The following is a 21,504-nucleotide window of genomic DNA, read 5'->3' as shown; positions in this document are numbered from 1 at the left end:
CAGCACCAGCACATCACTTCCTGCCATAACATACCAGGACTTCTGCAGTAATATTACTTGAACTTCAAAGTGTATTTTTTTGAATTTATTACTGTTTGATCTTTCATGCAATACAACACCAGCACATCACTTCCTGCCATAACATACCAGGACTTCTGCAGTAATATTACTTGAACTTCACGGTGTATGTTACCAGGGGATGACATAATGTTCTGCACATTGACATGAAACAAGTTTGCATTGTGTTAATTGACCTATTCTAACTGTTCATGAGCCTTGCGCTCCTCCTAGGCTTTGGTGGTAGAGGTTTTTGCTTGACATGTACCTCTTCCTCTTCATCGTCCTCTTCCTCTTCATCGTCCTCTTCCTCTTCATCGTCGCATTCCACTTCCTCTTCCTCTTCGTCTTCCTCTTCTTCGACGGTGTCTTCATCTTCGTCTTCCTCTTCATCTTCCACCACTTTCTTGTTGTTGGCTCTAGGTCTTGCTTTCTGTTTCTTCTCTGGCATTTTGCTTGTCTTTTCAGCATCTGCGCGCTTCGGGCATGTTCTTGCATTATGTGGTTCATACTCCTTGCATATGCTACAAAGTCTGCTGCTTGCTTTCTTTGGGTGTGGTCCCTTCTTTTATTCCTGAACTTTGGGCTGCTGTTTTTGAGATTTGGTTTGCTTGATCTCCTCAGCATTGTTTCTTTCCAATAGTGTTGGACAGGTCAGCTTGTTGTGTCCCGCAACCTGGTTGCACACACTGCATTTCCTGTGTCCAAGTGGCACTCCGTTCTCATCGTGCACGATGACTCTTCCTGCAGGTGGTGCCTTCATTTGAGCTCTCTTGTCACTTTTCTTTGCTGCAGTAATTTTCTTCCTACCCTTTATTTCTGAATACAACGGCAATTTCATCGTCTCTTGTTGTCGCTGCTCCATTGATTGGCCATCACCCTGCTTGCATTGGTTGGCTTCAGCGGCGGCGTTGAGCATTTCAGTTGCATAATAATGAAGGCCGTCTTCAATTTCAGCGTCCTCTTCAGCCATCCTTTCATCAGCATCCGCTTGATTTGCTGAATGTATTGCATCAAGCTCTTCCACAAGCCTCTTGAGAACATAGTAGGCTCTGTCATATTGCTGGTCACATCTCATCGCTTTCTTGTTAACCATCAAATTCAGCTGTAGCAAGATGTCTTGCTTCGATAGCCTTCAGCTGCCATCCGATGCGGTTGTGTTGTAGTCCCTTGTATCAAAGGTTGGTTGTGATCTTGCAGTCTTTGTGTACCGTTTGAGGATATACTTGTTTGGAAATTTGTCAGGCTTGATGTAGTCCAGTATGTTCATGATGTGAAGGCAGAACAGGCCTGCATTTTTGTGATGAATGCAGAATACATAGTTTGTGAGCCAGCAATGAGTTTCATATATTTTGATATGATACTACTAGTCTAGCTATTTAATGATCTTGTTTTTTCGCTCACCTGTGTGTGTCCAGAGCTTGCATTCACACTCGTATATTTCCTTCTCTGGGTCAGCTACAACCTGGAATTCATGCTTTGACCAGGAAAATATTTCTTCATCATCATTGCCAGGCTTGTTGTGGTAGTACACAAGGTACTTAGTGGGCTCTGTTGTACGCTTTGCGCGAAATAGCGTGGCCTTTCTCATCCTATTCCTCATCTCAGTGTACACGGCTCTCGTGTACTTGATAGACATATCTTCCTCGTAGCCGTAAGTTGTTTTTGTCACAGGATTGGTCTGCACATGTCAAAAAGTGAGATATTAGTCGAAGCGGAGTCATGGGTTTCATTTTTTTAAATTCAAAGTGCACATGTTTAAGGTAAAACAAAACATGATGGGGGTGTTTTGTACTTGTCATCATACCATGCTGGTCATTATTTGCTCATTCTCCTTCTGCATCCGAGTTTGTATGCAAGCATTGACCCGCCTAGCAAACTTGTGTAGGTTCTGGGTCCCCTTGACAAACCCTTTCTTTAGCACGTGGTTCATGCTCTCGCTTCGTTGTGTGGAAGTCATTCTAGCACAGACAATGTTCTTGTAATATGCTGAAATCCACATCTTCCTATCACTCCAGAGCTGCATCATCATCTGGTCGTTCTCCAGGTTGTACTTGTGCATGAGTTTAGCCCAGGCATCTTCAAACTCCGTTGGCATCAGCGGCCAGTTTAATATAGCTATGAACTCCTCTTTGAATGTTTTATACTTTTTTGTACAGCAACGCGAGGTATTCCCTGTACTTCTTCATGATGTGCCAACAGCATAGCTTGTGGACGGTGTTTGGAAATGATTGTGGTATAGCTTTCGACATCGATGGGCATTGGTCTGCATGAATTAAAAAAAATGAAACTTGATTCTTTTTTTGTACTGATAGTGAACTTATGTTGTACAAGTACTTGAACTACATATCTTGGCAGTATGGTATCTAAGAATGTCACATGTATTTTTTCTTTACAGCAGCGTTGCTGAACTTGTTTCGTATCAGTGCTTGAACTTCACAGTTAGTAGTAGGACAAACTAGTAGTGTCGCAATCAAATTTTTCTTAAAGCATTGTTGTTGAACTGCTGTGGTGGCAGTGCCTGAACTTCACGTAAATAACTATATTTTTCTGAACATGCTACATATATTTATCTTACAGCTTTGTCCTTGAACTTCTATGATTCATGTATTTGAACTTCACATTCATAACTAATTTTTTTCTAAGCATGTGACAGATAATTTTGCTTTCTTGTACTGCTAGTTGGACTTCTGTGCTCACAGTGGTTGAACTGCATTCTTTACATTATTTTCAGACAAAACCAATGTACCCAACCAACACAGACCCATAGACTGAAAAAGATGATGAAATTTAAGGAGTTTTTTTTTGAACTCACCTGTTAGAATGCAAGTTGGGTGCTTGTTGTTCATGCACCGTAGAAATGTATCGAACAGCCACTTGAATGACTTTGCATCTTCATCTCTTATCAGGGCAACAGCAAATATCGTTGACTGCAAGTGATGGTTTGTTCCAACAAACAATCCCAGGGGCATATGAAATCTGTTGGTCTTGTAAGTCGTGTCGAATGTTACGCAATTGCCGAAGTCTTGATAGGCTCCTCGGCAGCTTGCATTGGACCAAAAAATATTTTTAATTGACTTGTCCTTGTCCACTTGGATGTCATAGAAAAACTCATCATTTATTGCCTTCATGTCTTTGAAGAATGAAACAAGTTTCAATACATCATCCAAATCATCTTTCCTTGCATTCATGGCTTTCCTGCAAATCACGTGCAAACATGCATTTGTTTATTTTTTTGCTAGCAAAGGGCTGTGAGCTAGGATGCTATTTTACATTGCAGTATGTGGGTGTTTGAATACTTACTGGTTTAGTAGGTCTCGTCCGATCATGCTTAGGAAGTAGCTTCCATCTTCATTTTCAGATAGCATGGACATGATTGTTCTGTGCTTGACATCATGGTACTGCAGGAGCTTTACGTACTCCAAAATAGTGGGGTCATAATTCTTGTGTGAGTGCAAAAATACCAGCATGTCATCAGTTTGCATGAGCTGGTGATTATGATTGTACTCAATGTCCACTGCCACGCATGTGCCATCCTCCTGCACCTTCACCCTCATTCTTGCATTGCAGCCCGTCCTCTGCGATGTTTTTTTTCGCTTCCTGTTGGCCTCTGAAACAGAAGATGTGTGTATCCCTTGGAAGGCGCAAACAAAATACTTGTGGTTGTCATTTCCACCCGTCTTCCTGATTCCAAAACCAGCTTGTCTGGCGTATCTGTTATAAAATTCCCTTGCTTTCTCTACATCTTTGAATCGCATCTTTAGTCTTGGTATTAGATAATCCGGTAGATCTGCCGTCTGTAGAAAAAGAAAAAAAATCCAAACAGCACCTTAAAATGTAGTTTATGAACTTGTTATCCTGGAGGGAGCAGAAAATGTGCAGATAATACAAGATGCGTATATAAATATTTTTTGTTTCACTTACGTGCGTGTATGATCGCAACTCCGCCGGTGTCGGCTGCTGTCCCTCTGGGATGGGGCATGGCGGAGTAATCATAGCAGGATGCAGCAGTGGATCACGAGGAGGAAGGAGGGCTAAAGATGGCCCCTCTCTTGTTTGCGTCCTTTTTGCTTGAGGTGGTTGTGGAGGTATTGCGATCCTGGTCTTGGTTTGCTCTTTTGTTTTGTGAAGCAATCCATCTACCTTATGCCTCATAGAATTCTGACCTGTAGCAGCAGCAGCAGGATCAAACGGTGGTAGTGTGCAGATCACTCTCCTTCGTGTGTGTGTGTGTTGCTGTTGGATTTGTCCTGGGATCCAGTTTAGTTGCTTCGCTTTGGCATTGATGAGGCACGCCAGGATAACCTCCAGAGTTACACGCAGGACTTGAGCTAACCCCCTCCTCCATCGGCGTGCTTGGGAGTCTGCTGGTGGATACAAAGAATCCGCGAGGGATTTCCGGTGTCACCCAATCAGGTGGAGGCGCAAACCTGTGCGGATAGGGCTGTGACCCAGCATCTTGGAAGTATCCGTGTGTTTCGGGTGTCATCCATTTTTGTTCTGGAGCAGGTTGGTAATGATGTTGGCGCGTTTGAGGTGTGACCCATTGAGGGGGTGGTGCAACGCGTACAGGATTTGGATTGTGTACTTGCTGCTGGGAACTTCTAAGCTTCTTCATGCGTCTCTCGTCTTGCTGACATAAAAGAAAAAAATGTCTATTAGCACACAAGTTATATCTACATATACCTTTGCAACTGAACTTAGCATTATTCACAGACTGAACTTCTCATATAAAAGTGGTGAGAGCCATCACACTATGCACTGAGCTGAGCATCTGCCAATGCCTTTGTACCTGAACTGAGCACCCTTCACAGAATAAACTTCACATCATGTTTTTTAATTCTACAATATTTGATTACTTATATGTACCTGAACTGAGCACTCTGCACAACCTGAACTTCTTGTTTTGCAAGGGGAAATACTCTCTACAGTTAAAAAAACCTGAACCTTCATGAGTTTTTGAATGGTTGGATTGCTAGTGCATACCAACCTGACCTTCATGTCATATCACATGCATGTTCTATTTTCCTGTTATTTTTTTGCACAGAACCAGACACATACCAACCTGAACTCTAGCACACTTACTAGTTGAACTTCACATGGCTTTTGCACATGTGAATGTGAATGCAGGCAGATTTTATAGTGTTTGTAGCCTGGACTGAGGCTCACATACTACCTGAACTTCACATGCCTGTAAGCAGGCAGGCAGATTTTACAATGCTGTTCTGTAGCCTGGACTGAGGCTCATACACTACCAGAACTTCACATGTTTGTAAGCAGGCAGGCAGATTTTAAAAAAGTTTTTGTAGCCTGGATTGATGCTCACACACCACCTGAACTTCACATACCTGTAAGCAAATAACAAACCGAAGGAAGGAAGAAGTTCAATCATACCCTGGCTAGAAGGTCGGCCAACCTTTTTCTAGTAGCTGATAGGCCACCTTGAGAACAATTTGTCGTGGAGGTATGAGAGGAATTCAATGGCAATCCATGTCTTGCAGAGGACACGAAGTTCATCTGCACGAAGCAAGAAGGTTAGAGAAGGCAAGATTGAAGAAGAAGGCAAAATTGGGAGGAAGTTCATGTACTGTTGCCGCTGAATTTGAGGTCGCAGCAGATGCCGCCTCTGCGGAGGAGTTGCTCCGTTGGTCGCGCCGCTCGCTGTAGCTTGCATCGGGCCGGTCATCTGGTCTGCCAAGGCTTCGGGCGGTGGTGATGGGACGAGGATGCGGCTTCCTGAAGTCCATGGCGGCTTCGCCACGTCCAGGCGACGCGGGCTCCCTCGCGCTGGCGTCCGTCGTCGCTCACTCGCCCGCACCGGTGGCCGGCCAGGAGCTGGAGACGGAGGGGAGGCGGAGGACCCGGCCGGCCAGGAGCTGGGGAAGGAGGGGAGGCGGCGGATCTGGCCGGCCAGGAGCTGTAGACGGGGCGGGGGAGGCGGCGGATCCGGTGAAGATGGGCGGCGAGGAGGGGAGGAGGTCGGGGATCGAGTGGAGGAGCGGCGAGGAGGGGGCTGGGTCGGCTCGGGATCAGGGGATCAGGTGGATCCTGTCGGGGCGGCTCGAGATCGGGTGGGATGCTGTCTGGTTGGGCCGGCAGTTCAGGGAAGTTCGTGAGGGGTCCATCAGGCCCTATATAGGGGCTGCTGTGATCCAAATAACTATTCTAATCCTGGGATTAGAATAGTGATGTCATATATATATATAAGAAAATGGTTGTGTACTCCTGGGAGTACGTACTCCCGCTTCTCATATACCACATAGATGAATCTTTTATACCTTTTTATTATTTTTAATATACTTCATCAATAATTATTAGATACCCCAAAATGAGTTTCATGAAAAAATTCATATGAGTCTATGTATTTTTAAATATTTACGTATATACTGATGTGTTTGTACGTGAAAAGGTAAATTACAAAAAGTACGTCGCAGATGATATTTTTTCAACTAAACTCATATTGGGGTATCTTAGAATATTTAATGAAGTATATTAAGAATAATAAAGAGGTATAATTAATGCGTATATGAGGTATATTGAGGATGGGAGTACATACTCCCAAGAGTACAGAAGAGGAGTCATATATATATATATATATATATATATATATATATCAATTAGGCTTCAAGTGCGTACTTGTTAGTTAGAACTATGATTAAAATGTGACACTAAATACGACTAGTAAGTAGTACAGTAGCAGTACTAGTATACGTCGGCCAAATTATTCATCATGTCCACACATTGAATTGACGTGACAACACGCTGCGCGTGAGGTGACACAAGAATCCCGGCGGCATGTTCGGGTATTGTGGACTTCAGATTTGGAGTACCACTTATCTGTCGAAATCTTTCATCATTCACTTAAAAACAGTTGGTTGATCATACATTGAGTACCATATAACTGCAATTAACCGATGCAAGTCCAAGAAGGATTGGCTGGTGCTGCCGGCTGGCGTCAAGTTCATCCCACAGATCAGGAGATGATCGAGCACCTTGAGGCCAAAGTGAGTGCTGACGGCGCGAGATCTCACCCTCTCATCGATTTGTTCATACCAACCATCGACAACGAGCACGGCATATGCTACACCCATCATGAGAAACTTCCAGGTAAGACACCGATCGGCCGTCTACTTGCACAAACATATTCCTTTGTTTATAGCTCTATTTTTATTTTTAGACGCAGACCTAGTGAAGCAATTACAATTTGACAGTAATAAAAAGTGAAAGAAGTGACTGCAACATGCCAAAGATGTTATGAAAATGCCAACTATGTACACTAATATCTGTATTCGACAATACTGCAGGTATCACACTAAGTGGCCTAAGCAAGCATTTCTTCCAGCGCAATTCCAGGGTGTTCAAAAGGGGCACGTGTACACGTTGCAAGATACAGACGAAGGTCGGCATGCACGCAATGTGGCACAAGACCGGCAATACCTTGCCGGTGATGGTCAACGACCGGCAGATGGGCATCAAAAAGGTTCTGGTGCTGCACACCAACAAGAACTTCGACCAGCGGAGGACCAACTGGGTGATGCTGAAGCAAGAGAAGGAGCGGGAGCTGGTCCTTTGCAAGATTTTCTACCAGACGAACACTAGGGCCAGGAGTAAAAAGATTATAAGTTAGTTTGTATCGGTACTTGTACTACCTTGTCGTCCGCAAGTTGGTATTATTGTTAACGATCTTTCGGTATGAACTTGGCATTTGCTTCCAACCATCATGCCGAGGGTCGACGTGGATATAAAGTCGAATCATTTGTTTCGGAATGAATTCTCAAACACCTAATTTTTATTTGATGGGTAGCATAAGCACCTGTCGTTCGAATTCCCAGTTCTCCAATTTTTTCGAAACAAGTGCATCACTTATTATCATGATGAAAAAACAATATACCTGCTGCATCCCAGTTATTAGTCTGTACTCGCAGAATTCTCTTGTTTATTGAGCAGGTATATTGTGTTTTCAGGTCGAGCAAGTTTCAACTGGGTTGTAGACTGCCCAGGCTTGGTTTTGTATTTAACAGGCCCAGCCCATGACGACAATGGGGCACAAAGATCCAGCAGGTATCTACTGGCCTCTGGCCCGCCAGCGTTAGTTATATTTTGTCTTACAACATCCACAGGCAGTTTTTTACTGAATCAAACACACAACCCAGTTCAATTTTCCTGTTGAAACGTCATGTCCTACTTCCGTTTTCTAATCTCTACCTATAGTTTTACTAGTTCATATACACGTATCATTATATTGAAAATACATAAAGTTCCCTTTTCATATTTACATCCTTATTTTTGTCGTTGTTTTCCCTCCCATCGCTGATTTTTTACCACTGGTTTTCCCTTAAACCAACTCAATTGCCCCACGTCTTATTTGCTTAGAAAAACAAAACGATTTTGTGGCAAATCAATAAGTTCTTAAAAAATGTTTATCATTTCGGGATTACAACAGTTCGGACTCCACCGAAATATGCAAAATAAGGTTGAACTTTTTGACCGTGGTCCTGGGCAGAAAATGGGAGGTAATAAATTACTTAAGAATTAGCAAACGGGCTGCAAATTATTAAAAGATAGCAAATGGGCTTTATGTTGTCTGCCACAGATTTGGAGGCTGACTTGTGGGCCTACTAAGTTCATGCGTACACAAGGTTTCTAAAAAATGAAACTTAGTCAACAATCGACTCTACCAGCGTCAGACTGTTAAATGTCAATCTAACGGCAATCGTGCTTCTTTAGTCTCTGATCTTCCTGCTCCAACCGCCCGAACCAGCGCCGGCGGAACCACCTGCTCCCGCCTCCTGTGGCCGGCTGTGTTGCCGGGCAGGCCTCCCGGCCCCACCATACTCGCATCCCTGACCTGTCTATCCCTCTACTCACCCACACCTCCTGTTATTTTCCGGCGACGGCAGCCGAACCAGTCAACCCTCGTACTCCCCACCGCATGGGCAGCCACTGCCGTGTCTTCCTGGCTCTATGTTGTTCCCTTCGTAGGCCTCGCTGTCGTCCACCGCCCTGGTGCTCTCGGCGCGGTGTGGTCAACGTGGTCAACGAACGACATCCATCGAAAGTGGACTGTACGTGGAGAGGCTGACAGCTGGGTCCACGGCCGCACACAAGGAAATGCCTCCTTATTACGCGCAAAAAAATGATTCCTCCATCTGACATCTGGGACCCACCGGAAGGGCCTCTGTATTTCGTGAAAAAATGTTCCCGCCGCTGACAGCTCGGACCCACCAGCTATATCTTCGCACGCAAGGAAGTGCTTCCTTATTACGCACAAAAAAATGAATACTCCCCCTGCTAGGTGGGACCCACCATATGGGAGGCTGACCTGTGGGCCTACTAAGTTGACGCGGACGAAGGGCTTTGTCAACTTAGTCAATATGAACGATTCTAGCTCTAGTGACCGTACGATGTACATCCAACGACCGTAGTGCTTCTTCAACCTTTGGTCTTCTTGCTCCAGCCGCCCAAAGCAGCGCCGGTTGTGCCGCTTGCTCCTGCCTCCCGTGGCCGGTTGTGCTACCGCGGAGGCCTCACCGCCCCTACTACTCCCACCGCTGGCCAGGCCATCCACTCACCCACACCCCTTGTTATTCTGCGGCAACGGTAGCCTCACACCGTAGCCGAACCAGTGAACCCTCATACTCCTCTTCGCGTGGGCTTCCACTGCCGCGTCTTCCCCGGCTCCGCGTCGGCACCTTCCTTGGCCTCGCCGTCGTCCACCTCCCTGGTGCTCTCGGCGCGGCGTGGTCAACATGGTCAAGGAACGACTTCCATCGGAAGAGTACTGTACGTGGAGAGGCTGACAGCTGGGTCCACGGCAGAAGCAAGGAAGTGCCTCCTTATTACGCGCAAAATAATTATTCCTCCACCGGACAGCGGGGACCCACCGGACGGGCCACCATATTTCACAAAAAAATGTTTCCCCCTGACTACTGGGACCCACCAGCCACATCTTCGCACGCAAGGAAGTGCCTAACAGTCGGGACCCACCTGGTCGAAGCGTACGTAGCATTGTCATTCTGGTCGCGAATGTGTACGTACATACTGGTCGATGTAGAGGCACGCACGTGTCGATGTAGAGGTACGCACGTGTCGTAGTATAGGCGCGCACGTAGCATGTACACGTACGTACAACGGCCAGGGTGCAATAAAGTAAATACGGCCACGTACGTACATACGGGTCGCGTCTCAAATGCTTGCTCGCACATACGTACGGCCAGGGCTTGTGTACATGGCTGCATCGGAATGGGGAAACTGCATCATCGTCGTGTTCATGGGGAGACAACAGAATGTGTCTTGTTCATCGGGAGGCAATGGAGCACGTGTTGTTCATCAAGAGCCAACCGGCTTGGACGGAACAGCCGATGGAAACGAGGCCTGGCGTACCGCGGAACGGAGGAAACGGCCTTGTGTTCGACCAGCCACGGTCGAAATGGGATCATGTTCATCGGGAGGGGTCTGGCGTACCGCAAAACGGAGGAAACGGACTTCTCTTGGACCTCCTACAGTCGAAATGGGTTCATGTTGATCGGGAGGGGTGTGGCGTACCGCAAAACAGAGGAAACGGACTTGTGTTGGAGTGCTATGGTCGAAACGGGGGTCCTGTTCATCAAGAGGGGTGTGGCGTACCACAAAACGGGACTCCACAGGATACTGTTCATCTCCACCGTCGACTGCCTCCACGGGCTACTATTCATCCACCGTCGACCTCCTCCAGCTTCCACCTTTGACTGTTCATCCACGGGCTCCTGTTCATCCAGCCTCCACCGCGCGCTCCTCCACCGGCTACTGTTCAACCAGCCCTCTCCACGGGGTCCTGTTCAACCACCCCTCCACGAGCTACTATTCATCCAGCCCTCCACCGGCTACTGTTCAACCAGCCCTCCATGGGGTCATCCTGTTCATCCAGCCCTCCACAGGGTCCTGTTCATCCAGCCCTCCACCGGCTCGATCGATGGGGTCCAGTTCATCCAGCGGCAACACCACGGGTTCCTGTTCATCCAACCCCCCACCGGGGACTGTTCATCCAAACTCCCAACAACGCTCACTGTTCATCAAGAGGCAGCATCGATCAACTTCAGTTAGCAGCAGTAGTGAAGGAATCACTCGAGTTTAGTTAACAGCAAGGGATCGATCGATCGCTCAGGTTCAGTAACACGTATCCTGCAGTGCAATCGTTCGGGTTCAGTTAGAGCCCAACGCCTCGCTCGGGTTCAGTTAGAGCGCAATGCCTCACACACACACGCGTACGTATGAGAGAAACGCACATCGCTTGGCCCCCGACCACCCACCGTAACCAGGAACTCCCTCGATATTTTCCTCGCCCTCGCTTCTACTACAGTTTTTTCCGTCATGGACGGCTCAAAGAATGTCATGCAGCTGCGTCTCCGGCCCACCCAGGACGAAAAGCCCATTTTCTGTCATGATTTTTTGTCATAGAAGTAGGAGCCGACCACATCTATGATGATACCGGATTTTGTCACAATTATTGTCATAGAACTGTCATAAGCATGACAGAAAAAAAAATTGTTTGGCCCAAAATGTCACGGATGTGTCTTTTTTGTAGTGTATTTTTGGGTTTTTGGATTAATAGATCTGAAAATAAATGCAAGAGAAAAGTAGATCGCAAAGCCAAATATATGAGAAAGAAGACCCGGGGGCCGTAGGTTTCACTAGTGGCTTCTCTCGAGAAAAATAGCAAACAGTGGGTGAACAAATTACTGTTGGGAAATTGATAGAACCTCAAATAATTATAACGATATCTAGGCAATGATCATTATATAGGCATCACGTCCAAGATTAGTAGACTGACTCCTGCCAGCATCTACTATATTACTCCACACATCGACCGCTATCCATCATGCATCTAGTGTATTAAGTTCATGGAGAAACGGAGTAATGCAATAAGAACGATGACATGATGTAGACAAGATCTATCTATGTAGAGATAGACCCCATCGTTTTATCCTTAGTAGCAACGATACATACGTGTCATTTCCCTTTCTGTCACTGGGATCAAGCACCGTAAGATCAAACCCACTACAAAGCACCTCTTCCCATTGCAAGATAAATAGATCAAGTTGGCCAAACAAAACCCAAATATCGGAGAAGAAATACGAGGCTATAAGCAATCATGCATATAAGAGATCAAAGAAACTCAAATAACTTTCATGGATATAAAAAGATAGATCTGATCATAAACTCAAAGTTCATCGATCCCAACAAACACACGGCAAAAGAGTTACATCATATGGATCTCCAAGAGACCATTGTATTGAGGATCAAGAGAGAGAGATGAAGCCATCTAGCTACTAACTACGGACCCGAAGGTCTACAAAGAACTACTCGTGCATCATCGGAGAGGCACCAATGGAGGTAGTGAACACCATCCGAGATGGTGTCTAGATTGGATCTGGTGGTTCTAGACTCTACGGCGGCTGGATGAATATTTCGTTGACTCCCCTAGGGTTCTGGGATTTTTGGGGTTTATAGAGCAAAGAGGCTGTCTGGGGGCTCCCGAGGTGGGCACAACCCACCAGAGCGCGCCTGGGCCTCCTGGCGTGTTCTGGTGGGTTGTCCCCTCCTCGGGACTCGCCCCAGGTGCAACCAGGGCCCAACATGTTCCTTCTGGTCCATAAAAAATCTTCGTAAAGTTCCGTGGCATTTGGACTCCATCTGATATTGGTTTTCTGCGATGTAAAAAACACGGAAAAAACAGGAACTGGCACTTGGCACTATGTCAATAGGTTAGTACCAAAAAATGATATAAAATGACTATAAAATGATTATAAAACATCCAAGATTGACAATATAACAGCATGGAACAATCAAAAATTATAAATACGTTGGAGACGCATCAGCATCCCCAAGCCTAACTCCTACTCGTCCTCGAGTAGGTAAGTGATAAAAACAGAATTTTTGATGTGGAATGTTGCCTATCATGTCATATCATAATCTTTTCTTTATAGCATGGAAAATTGGACTTTTAGTTGTTCAAAACAATAGTCTAGTTTTGACATGATAATTTAGATACTCAAGCATATCAATAAGGAACCATGTCTTTCAAAATATCAATGCTAAAATAAGTTATCCCTAGCCCATCATGCTCAAACATTGATCCATTCATGAAACACACTCAATATTAGCTACACCCGATACATAAGTATGATCATCTGGAATGGTGAGATAGAACTTCGTTTCCAACTGGCCACGACCACAGTTGCCCGATTTGTGCTTGCACTGTGGACACATGATTGAACACCCACGAATCAGCTAGAACAAAAATGATTCCACGATGATTTCTGCCGGTTGATTAACAGCGATGGACGGTCTGCGATAAGAGATGAGTGAATATTTCGCTAATTAAGTTGATTACCTTCTCCATGAGAAAAAACCCCAGCCCAATCCCGCAGAAAACCCCAGTCGACCAGAGTCTAGAATGTAAGTGCAGATAGGCGGCGAAAAGTGGTGGAAGCAAAATTCGGTGTCGTTTGGAGCGCGACCTACGCCCGCCGCCAACAACCGTCGAGCTTAGGGTGCAGAGTTGCGGAGGAGTCTATGGCGAGTGAGTGTGGACGAAGTGGGCGAGGGTTTTCTTTTCCTTTTGCATGTGTGAGTGAACACACACGGTTCATAGAGGCGACGGAGATGAATCGTGTGCAATAGTAAATCACTAAGATTGAATGGGAATCCAAATTTCCTTTGTCCTTCATCCATGAGTTTTTTTTCTATGATGAACATAAACCTTGCTAATCATCGTGTTCAAATTTGACACTTTTCCGGGTTCATTTACAATATTTAGGGGATTATGTGCATTTTGTAGGCATTAACGCACGTAATTCAAACTCAAACAGACGGTGCATGAAAGGGTGCACATGAACGGTCTGGAAAAACCATACTCGTGGTATTTAGTAATTTCTCAAGCCTTTTACAAGGAATGGGCAGAGATTTCAATGGAATGTGTGGCAATAGTCAACCACAAACGCGTCATTTACTGGGTTATCAACTATAGAACAATGAAATATGTGCTTGAAAAACATGACGGCTGGCACGGTGCCATGGTATGGCCTCACCGTGCCCTGGTTAAAAGCTGAGAAGGGTTTGATTTATGTCGGCATGCACTCCCTTCATAAATTGAACCATCACCGAGGAAGTTCAATGCTTTCGAGAGGGAAATCACCAAGATTGAAGGGGAATACAAATTTTCGTCCTAGTTTGTCATTTAGTTTTTTTCCAACGATCAACATACCGCCTCAAATGCAACATGTTCAAATTTGACATTTTTCTGAACTCATTGACCATATTTAGGGGATTATGTGCATTTTCTAGGCATTAATTATGCACATAATTCAAATTCGAACAATCAGTGCATGAAAAGGTGCACAAGAACGGTCTGGAAAACCATGCTCGTGTTATTTAGTACATTCTCATGTCTTTTACAAGGAATGGGCAGATATTTCAAGGAAACGTGTGGCAATAGTCAACCATAAACGTGTCGTTTACTGGGTTAACAACTATACAAAAATGAAATACATGCTTGGAAAAACATGACGCCTGGTGTGGTGCCATGGTATGACCTCACCGTGCCCTGGTAAAAATGTCGTCATGCACGCATTTCATAAAACGAACCATCACCGAGGAAGTTTCATGGTTTTGAGGGGGAAATCACCAAGATTGAAGGGGGATCCAAATTTCCTTTGCCTTTGTCCATGAGTTTTTTCTATGATGAACATACAACCTGGAAATCACCGTGTTCAAATTTGGCACTTTTCCGGGTTCATTTGCCATATTTAGGGAGTTATGTGCATTTCCTAGGCATTAATGCACATAATTCAAGTTCAAACAATTGGTGTATGAAAGGGTCCACAAGAACGGCCTAGAAAACCATGCATGCTCATGCCATTTAGTAAACTCTCATGCCCTTTACAAGGAATAATGGATAGATATTTCGATGAAATGTGTGGCAATAGTCAACCACAAATGTTTGTTTGTTGGGTTTTCAACTATAGAAAAAATGAAATAAATGCTTAAAAAATATGATGCCTAGCATGGTGCCATGGTATGACCTCACCATGCCCTGGTAAAAATTTGAGAAGGTTTGGCTTATGTGTCGTCATGCACGCCCTTCATAAATCGAATCATCACCGAGGAAGTTCCATGCTTTCGAGAGGGAAATCCCCAAGACTGAAGGGGAATACAGATTTCCATCCTAGTTTGTCATTTAGTTTTTTCTAATGATCAACATACCGCCTAAAATGCAATGTGTTCAAATTTGACATTTTCCCGGGCTCATTTACCATATTTAGGGGATTATGTGAATTTTCTAGACATTAATGGACATAATTCAAATTCGAACAATCAGTGCATGGAAAGGTGCACAAGAACGGTCTGGAAAACCATGCTCGTGTTATTTAGTACATTCTCATGCCTTTTACAAGGAATGGGCAGATATTTCAAGGAAATGTGTGGCAATAGTCAACCATAAATGTGTCGTTTACTTGGTTAACAACTATACAAAAAATGAAACACATGGTTGGAAAACATGACGCCTGGCGTGGTGCCATGGTATGGCCTCACCGTGCCCTGGTAAAAATTGGAGAATGTTTTCCTTATGTTTTGATGCGCGCCTTCCATAAATCGAACCATCATCGAGGAAGTTTCATGGTTTCGAGGGGGGAATCACCAAGATTGAAGGGGGTCTAAATTTCCTTTGTCCTTTGTCCACGAGTTTTTTCTACGATGAACATACAACCTACAAATCACCGTGTTCAAATTTGGCACTTTTCCGGGTTCATTTGCCATATTTAGCGGATTATGTGCATTTCCTAGGCATTAATGCGCATAATTCTAGTTCAAATAATCGATGGATGAAAGGGTCCACAAAGAACAGCCTAGAAAACCATGCTCGTGCCATTTAGTAAATTCTCATGCCTTTTACAAGGAATGGACAAATATTTCGATGAAATGTGTGGCAATAGTCAACCACAAATGTTTGTTTGTTGGGTTTTCAACTATAGAAAAAATGAAATAAATGCGTAAAAAACATGACGCCTAGCATGGTGCCATGGTATGACCTCACCATTCCCTGGTAAAAATTTGAGAATGTTTGGCTTATGTCATCATGCACGCCCTTCATAAATTGAACCATCCCTGAGGAAGTTCCATGCTTTCGAGAGGGAAATCCCCAAGATTGAAGGGAAATCCAAATTTTCTTCGTTCTTTGCCCTGGAGTTTTTTTTCTATGATGAACATACACCCTGCAAATCACCTCGTTCAAATTTGGCATTTTTTCGGGCTCATTTACCATATTTAGGGGATTATGTGCATTTTCTAGACATTTAGCGCATATAAATCCAATCCAACTACAGGTGCGAGTGTGATGTGAGGGACGTGGATTGCCATTCGATCACGGCGCATCCTACAGTGCGCACATGCGATCCGCGTGGCTGGGGTTCCGGCCAATCATAACGCAACACATAATAGGCTCAGCGCACACTGTTTGCGGAAGCGACGGAGATGAACCTTGTGCGATAATGAACGAGCAAAATTGTAAGGGAAGCCAAATTTCTGTTGTCGTTTGTCACTGAGCTCTTGAATACCACTGCATTGTATGGCTGCCCGGTCCCCCGTCCCAGAGCTCTCTCCAGGCATCGTCCATGGCACCGCGGCGCACAGTAACTGGTAAGGAAGCGATGGCATCCCGCCGCGCCGCGTTCCTCGCCGCCCGCGACCGCACACATTGTAAGGAAGCGATGGCATCTCGTCGCACCGAGTTCATCGCCGCTGGCGGCCAGACAGTTACATGGGTGGACTTTGAGGTTTCCATGGCTGAATGAGTGGTGGATCTAGAGGCGGCCAAAGCCGCACAAAAGGAGCGGAAAAGGCAGAAAGCAGACAAGAAAAGAGAGTCCCACCGCCGCAAGAAAAAAGAGGTCACACGCCGTAGTGAGGAGAGCTTGGCGGAGATCGAAGCACGGTGGGATGCCGCCTACAAGGCTGGGAAGGAGAACACTGACGTCTGGCTAGCAGGCCCTGATGGCAGCATGTGAGAAGTAGTTTAAGTTTGTAGTATTATAGCAAATTACCACTAGTACTTTAAGTTTGTAGTATTAACGTACAATGTCGGTAAGAGCATCCTTTGAGGGCTTTGAGCGTTGATTAGCATGTGTGCCCGTGTGCATTTTTTGCGTTAATCATTAGAACATCACAAAACACACGGTTTCTATGTCGTACTCGTCTGAGTTTTTTTGCGTTAATGACCCATAAGTCATTTACCTATGTGATGTTTCCTAATAAACCAGGCGTACCATTGACTGAAAAAATCAAGTACACGTGTACATTTTTTTTGGAGACAGGATCTGCCAACTTTCTTTTTTCTTGCACACGAGTATTTTACGCGCTTCGTCTGCGTTCTGTGTTTCCCCCGCCCAAGTTTCAAGTTTCGCACCGAAATTTTCATTAGGCGCGCGATTTCAGAATTTATTCCTCCAACCACATCCCCTTCCCCTCAGTATCCCCCCCTCGCTCGCGCCTCCCCCTATCGGCATCTCAAACCGACGTCGCCGCAACCACAGCTTCAACCACATCTACGTTCTGCTCGGATCCAGTCAGGTAACCCACCGATCTCTATCACGCCCCCGGCCTGATTGCTTAAATGGCGCCTGCGAAACATTCTCATGCCTCCAAATCCCCCCCCCCCCTGCCAGGAGCTGACGGCAGTCCATGGCATGATGGCCGCTGTGTGTGTTGACCCAGAGGAACACCTCGCCTCCACCGCCGCCGCCGACATGGTACAGGCTCTGGCCCAGATGAAGTCCCCCAACGACTACCCCCCAGGACTTAACAAGTAAGATCTGGCCAGCTAAACCTTACCAATACCACTTGCAACGGCTATGATTTGTACGATTGATGTATTAAGCATGTTCGTGCCTTGTTTATTTCAGTACTGCACACTGTGTGATGTTCAAATATTATCGTGTACAGCTCAATTCACCAATACCAGCAACAAACTTACAATACATGACTCAGGATATCACTAGAGATGCTGCCCATTTGCTATTTTTAGTGGATGCTAACCCTGTTGTACTTAACATTCCTGTCCATGTACTTACGCAGGGTCATAACGACCGATGCTTTTGTTTGCCGTCGAGGTGAGCTGCATCCCATGTCTTACAGTATTTCACATAATTTGTACAATTGCAATTTAATTTCTACCATTTACCGGTTGCCTGTAGGTACACATGTCAGTGGCACTGATCCACGCTTCGACCCGGAGGAATAGCTGGCCTCCGCCGTCGCTGACTTTGGGCGAGCTTTGGCCGAGATGAAGTGCCCCAGCAACTACCTCTCGGGACTTACCAAGTATGTACTCTCCAGTTCATTCTTACCAATACCAATTGCAATTAATGGCTATGTTCTGTACGGTCGATGTATTAAGCATGTTCTAGTAAACATGCCTAACATGTTTTTGCTACTTTTCCTACCTTTTTATAGACATCTGGGCCATTCTCTGCTCTGGCAGCACCTGCCTTGTGATGTTTAACTATGCCAATTGCATTTTTATCAGTATCGGTTTCAATGTCTATTAAGCCCGTTGCAATTAACAGTTGAATCCATTTTTAAATAGTTGTATTTCAATGGCTACAAACTTACAAAACATGACTTAGGATGTTGTTAAGTCTGTTGCAACTAACAATTGTATCCATTTTTAATCTGTCCATTTGCTACCATGCTACTCTCTGCAATGAAGATATACTAGAGATGCTGCCCATTTGCTATTTTTGGTGGATGCTAACCCTGTTGTACTTAACATGCTTGTCCATGTACTTATGCAGGGTCATAATGGCCGATGCTGTTGTTTGTCATCGAGGTTAGCTACATCCCATGTCTTACAGTATTTCACATCATTTGTGCAATTGCAGTTTAACTTCTACCATTTACTGGTTGCCTGTAGGTACACATGTTAGTGGCACTGATCCACGCTTCGACCCGGAGGAACAGCTCGCCTCCATCGCCGCTGACTTTGGGAGGACTCTGGCCAAGATGAAGTGCTGCAGCAACTACCTCTCAGGACTTACCAAGTATGTACCCACTAGTTCAATCTTACCAATACCAGTTGCAATTAATGGCTATGTTTTGTACGGTCGATGTATTAAGCATGTTGTAGTAAACATGCCTAACACGTTTTAGCTATTTTCCCTACCTTTTTATAGACAACTGGGCCATTATCTACTATGGCAGCACCTGCCTTGTGATGTTTAACTCTACCAATTGCATTTTTATCAGTACCGGTTTCAATGGCCATTAAGCCTGTTGTAATTAACAGTTGTATCCATTTTTAAAGAGTTGTATTTCAATGGCTACAAACTTACAAAACATGAATTAGGATGTTGTTAAGCCTGTTGCAATTAACAGTCGTATCCGTCCCTTTGCTACCGTGCTACTCTTTCAAAATGAAGATATCACTACAGATGTTGCCGTTTTATTACCATTTGCTATTTTTGGTGGATGTTAACCCTGTTGTAGTTAACATTGGCTTTCCATGTACTTACACAGGGCTACAATGGGCGATGTTGTTGTTTGCCGTCGAAGTTAGCTACATCCCATGTCTTATACACCATCTATTCCTAAATATAAGTATTTTTAGAGATTCCAATATAGACTACATAAGGAGAAAAATGAGTGAATCTAGATTATAATCTAAACTATATCTATAATCCTATATACATCTGTATGTAGTTCATATTGAAATCTAAAAAAATACTTGTAATTAGGAACATAGGTAGTTGTATTTTACATCATTTGTGCAATCTCTGTTTAGCTCTTACATTTACTGGTTGCTTGTAGGTACATATATGAGCGGTACTGATCCACGCTTCGATCCCTTTTGCGTATGGGGCAATGAGATATTCATGAACAAGCATCAAGTGAGGAAACTAAGAAAGATTGTTAGGCGAAAGAAACGGGTGATTGGAATTAAGCTCTTTATTTACACTTTGTCGAAGACAACAATGAACTTTAGGATGGTAAGTAATGTGTTGCCTTTTCCCCCTACCCACAACAAGTTACTCTATTAGACCTCAGTATCTGATATTTTTCTCTCTTCAGTGGTTTCCCAAGCTATTTACTGATGATACCTTGCAAACTACATGACCGGAGTGGAGGCAACAGGAAGGCACATTATGGGCATTCCGCTTCTTCAACACTGTCGGCAGTCAAAATGATTTACACTTGTCTCTTCACCTTTACCTCCTTTAAATATTGTGGTTCATCATAGTTAATAGCTGCCTAATCTTGTAATTACTGAACATATTGTACTGGCAATTTTATTTATGGATTCATTGTTGAACCATTGTGCTGAGAATTTGAATTGCACGTTTCATATTTCAAATTTTCCAATTAGAATAATAAATTACAGGCAAAAATAAAAAGAGAACAGATGGTCATGGAACTTTGCAAACGGTTCTGGCAGTAAAAGCGCTTGTGATGGATAGCCCAATGCCACACAGTTTTCTACATCAAATCGTGTGTGATGTAGTTAATGAAATCAAACAATTAACCAAGGCAGAGCGTGTGTGATAGTTACACCTTTCACACACGAGCGTATACATAAAACTGTGTGGGATGTACATATGAACGGAAACGTTTTCCCTGGATTGACTGTGTGGGATGTACATAAGACCGGAAACGCATTCCTTGGGTTGACTGTGTGATATACATACGAACGGAAATGTTTTTTGGGATTCACCGTGTGGGATGTACATACCTACGGAAATGATTTTCTCGGATTACCATGTGGGATGTACATACCTATGGAAATGATTGGGTTTTGATGCCTCACTCAATCGCACACGGCCCCAGCCTGGGTCCCAGGAGGGCCTATCCCCGACGATTTCTGGGTCGTGTGGGAAGGACAACCTATCGCACACACTCACTTGGCGACGGTTCCAAATGCCATCGTGAAAATGGGTTAAAAACTGTTTGTTAGGACCGACGCGCACCAGTGGTTCCCAATACATTCCATGCATAGATATATCATAGGCGGTTCCCAAACAGAAAATAAAGTTTATTCCGTTTTCCACCATAACTTTCACTTTCCATTGCTAGCCATATCCATGGTTGCCCTCCATACCAACACTTTTCAAGGAATTTATTATTCTACAACATAAAGTAAATTCATTTTTTTTGCATTTCGGGACTGGGCATCTCTAATACTTTTGCCTTACTCTCGTGCAATGACAAGTGAATAAACACTCATCTTGAGAATAACACATCTAGCATGGAAAATATTAGCCACCCTCACCGCTCCGCGAGCGAAACAAACACACAAAAGAGAAGTTTGTTTTGAAAATTAGAGATGGAACATGCAAATTTGCTTAGAACGGGAAAATAATACCGCATATAGGTAGATATAGTGGACTCATGTGGCAAAACTAGTTTGAGGGTTTTTGG

The 21,504-nt window shown here is 44.5% G+C and overlaps 2 protein-coding genes across 2 annotated transcripts in view; one reads left to right on the top strand and one right to left on the bottom strand.

Annotated features, from left to right (window-relative positions):
- Nucleotides 1–1,192: 1,192 nt before the first annotated feature.
- Nucleotides 1,193–5,804, bottom strand: LOC147986007 (protein FAR1-RELATED SEQUENCE 5-like). Its single transcript, XM_087541831.1, has 9 exons — nucleotides 5,646–5,804; nucleotides 5,234–5,248; nucleotides 4,628–4,690; nucleotides 3,361–3,854; nucleotides 2,873–3,255; nucleotides 2,205–2,323; nucleotides 1,865–2,143; nucleotides 1,462–1,738; nucleotides 1,193–1,347 (listed from the first exon to the last, which is right to left on the bottom strand). The coding sequence occupies exons 1-9, from the start codon at nucleotides 5,802–5,804 to the stop codon at nucleotides 1,193–1,195; spliced, it is 1,944 nt and encodes a 647-aa protein (XP_087397957.1).
- LOC147986006 (putative E3 ubiquitin-protein ligase SINA-like 6) overlaps nucleotides 5,803–21,504 on the top strand; it is a 28,653-nt gene continuing 12,951 nt past the window's right edge. Inside the window, exon 1 of the mRNA XM_087541830.1 lies at nucleotides 5,803–6,143. Within this exon, the coding sequence (XP_087397956.1) occupies nucleotides 5,803–6,143 (341 nt within the window). The remainder of the gene's footprint in view (nucleotides 6,144–21,504) is intronic.

This window comes from Triticum urartu, chromosome 2A, assembly GCF_056163025.1.
Source record: "Triticum urartu cultivar PI428250 chromosome 2A, HENAU_Tu73, whole genome shotgun sequence".
Classification (NCBI taxonomy): Eukaryota; Viridiplantae; Streptophyta; class Magnoliopsida; order Poales; family Poaceae; genus Triticum; species Triticum urartu.
Note: the sequence above shows the minus strand (reverse complement) of the source record. Positions and strands in the feature narration are given on the sequence as shown.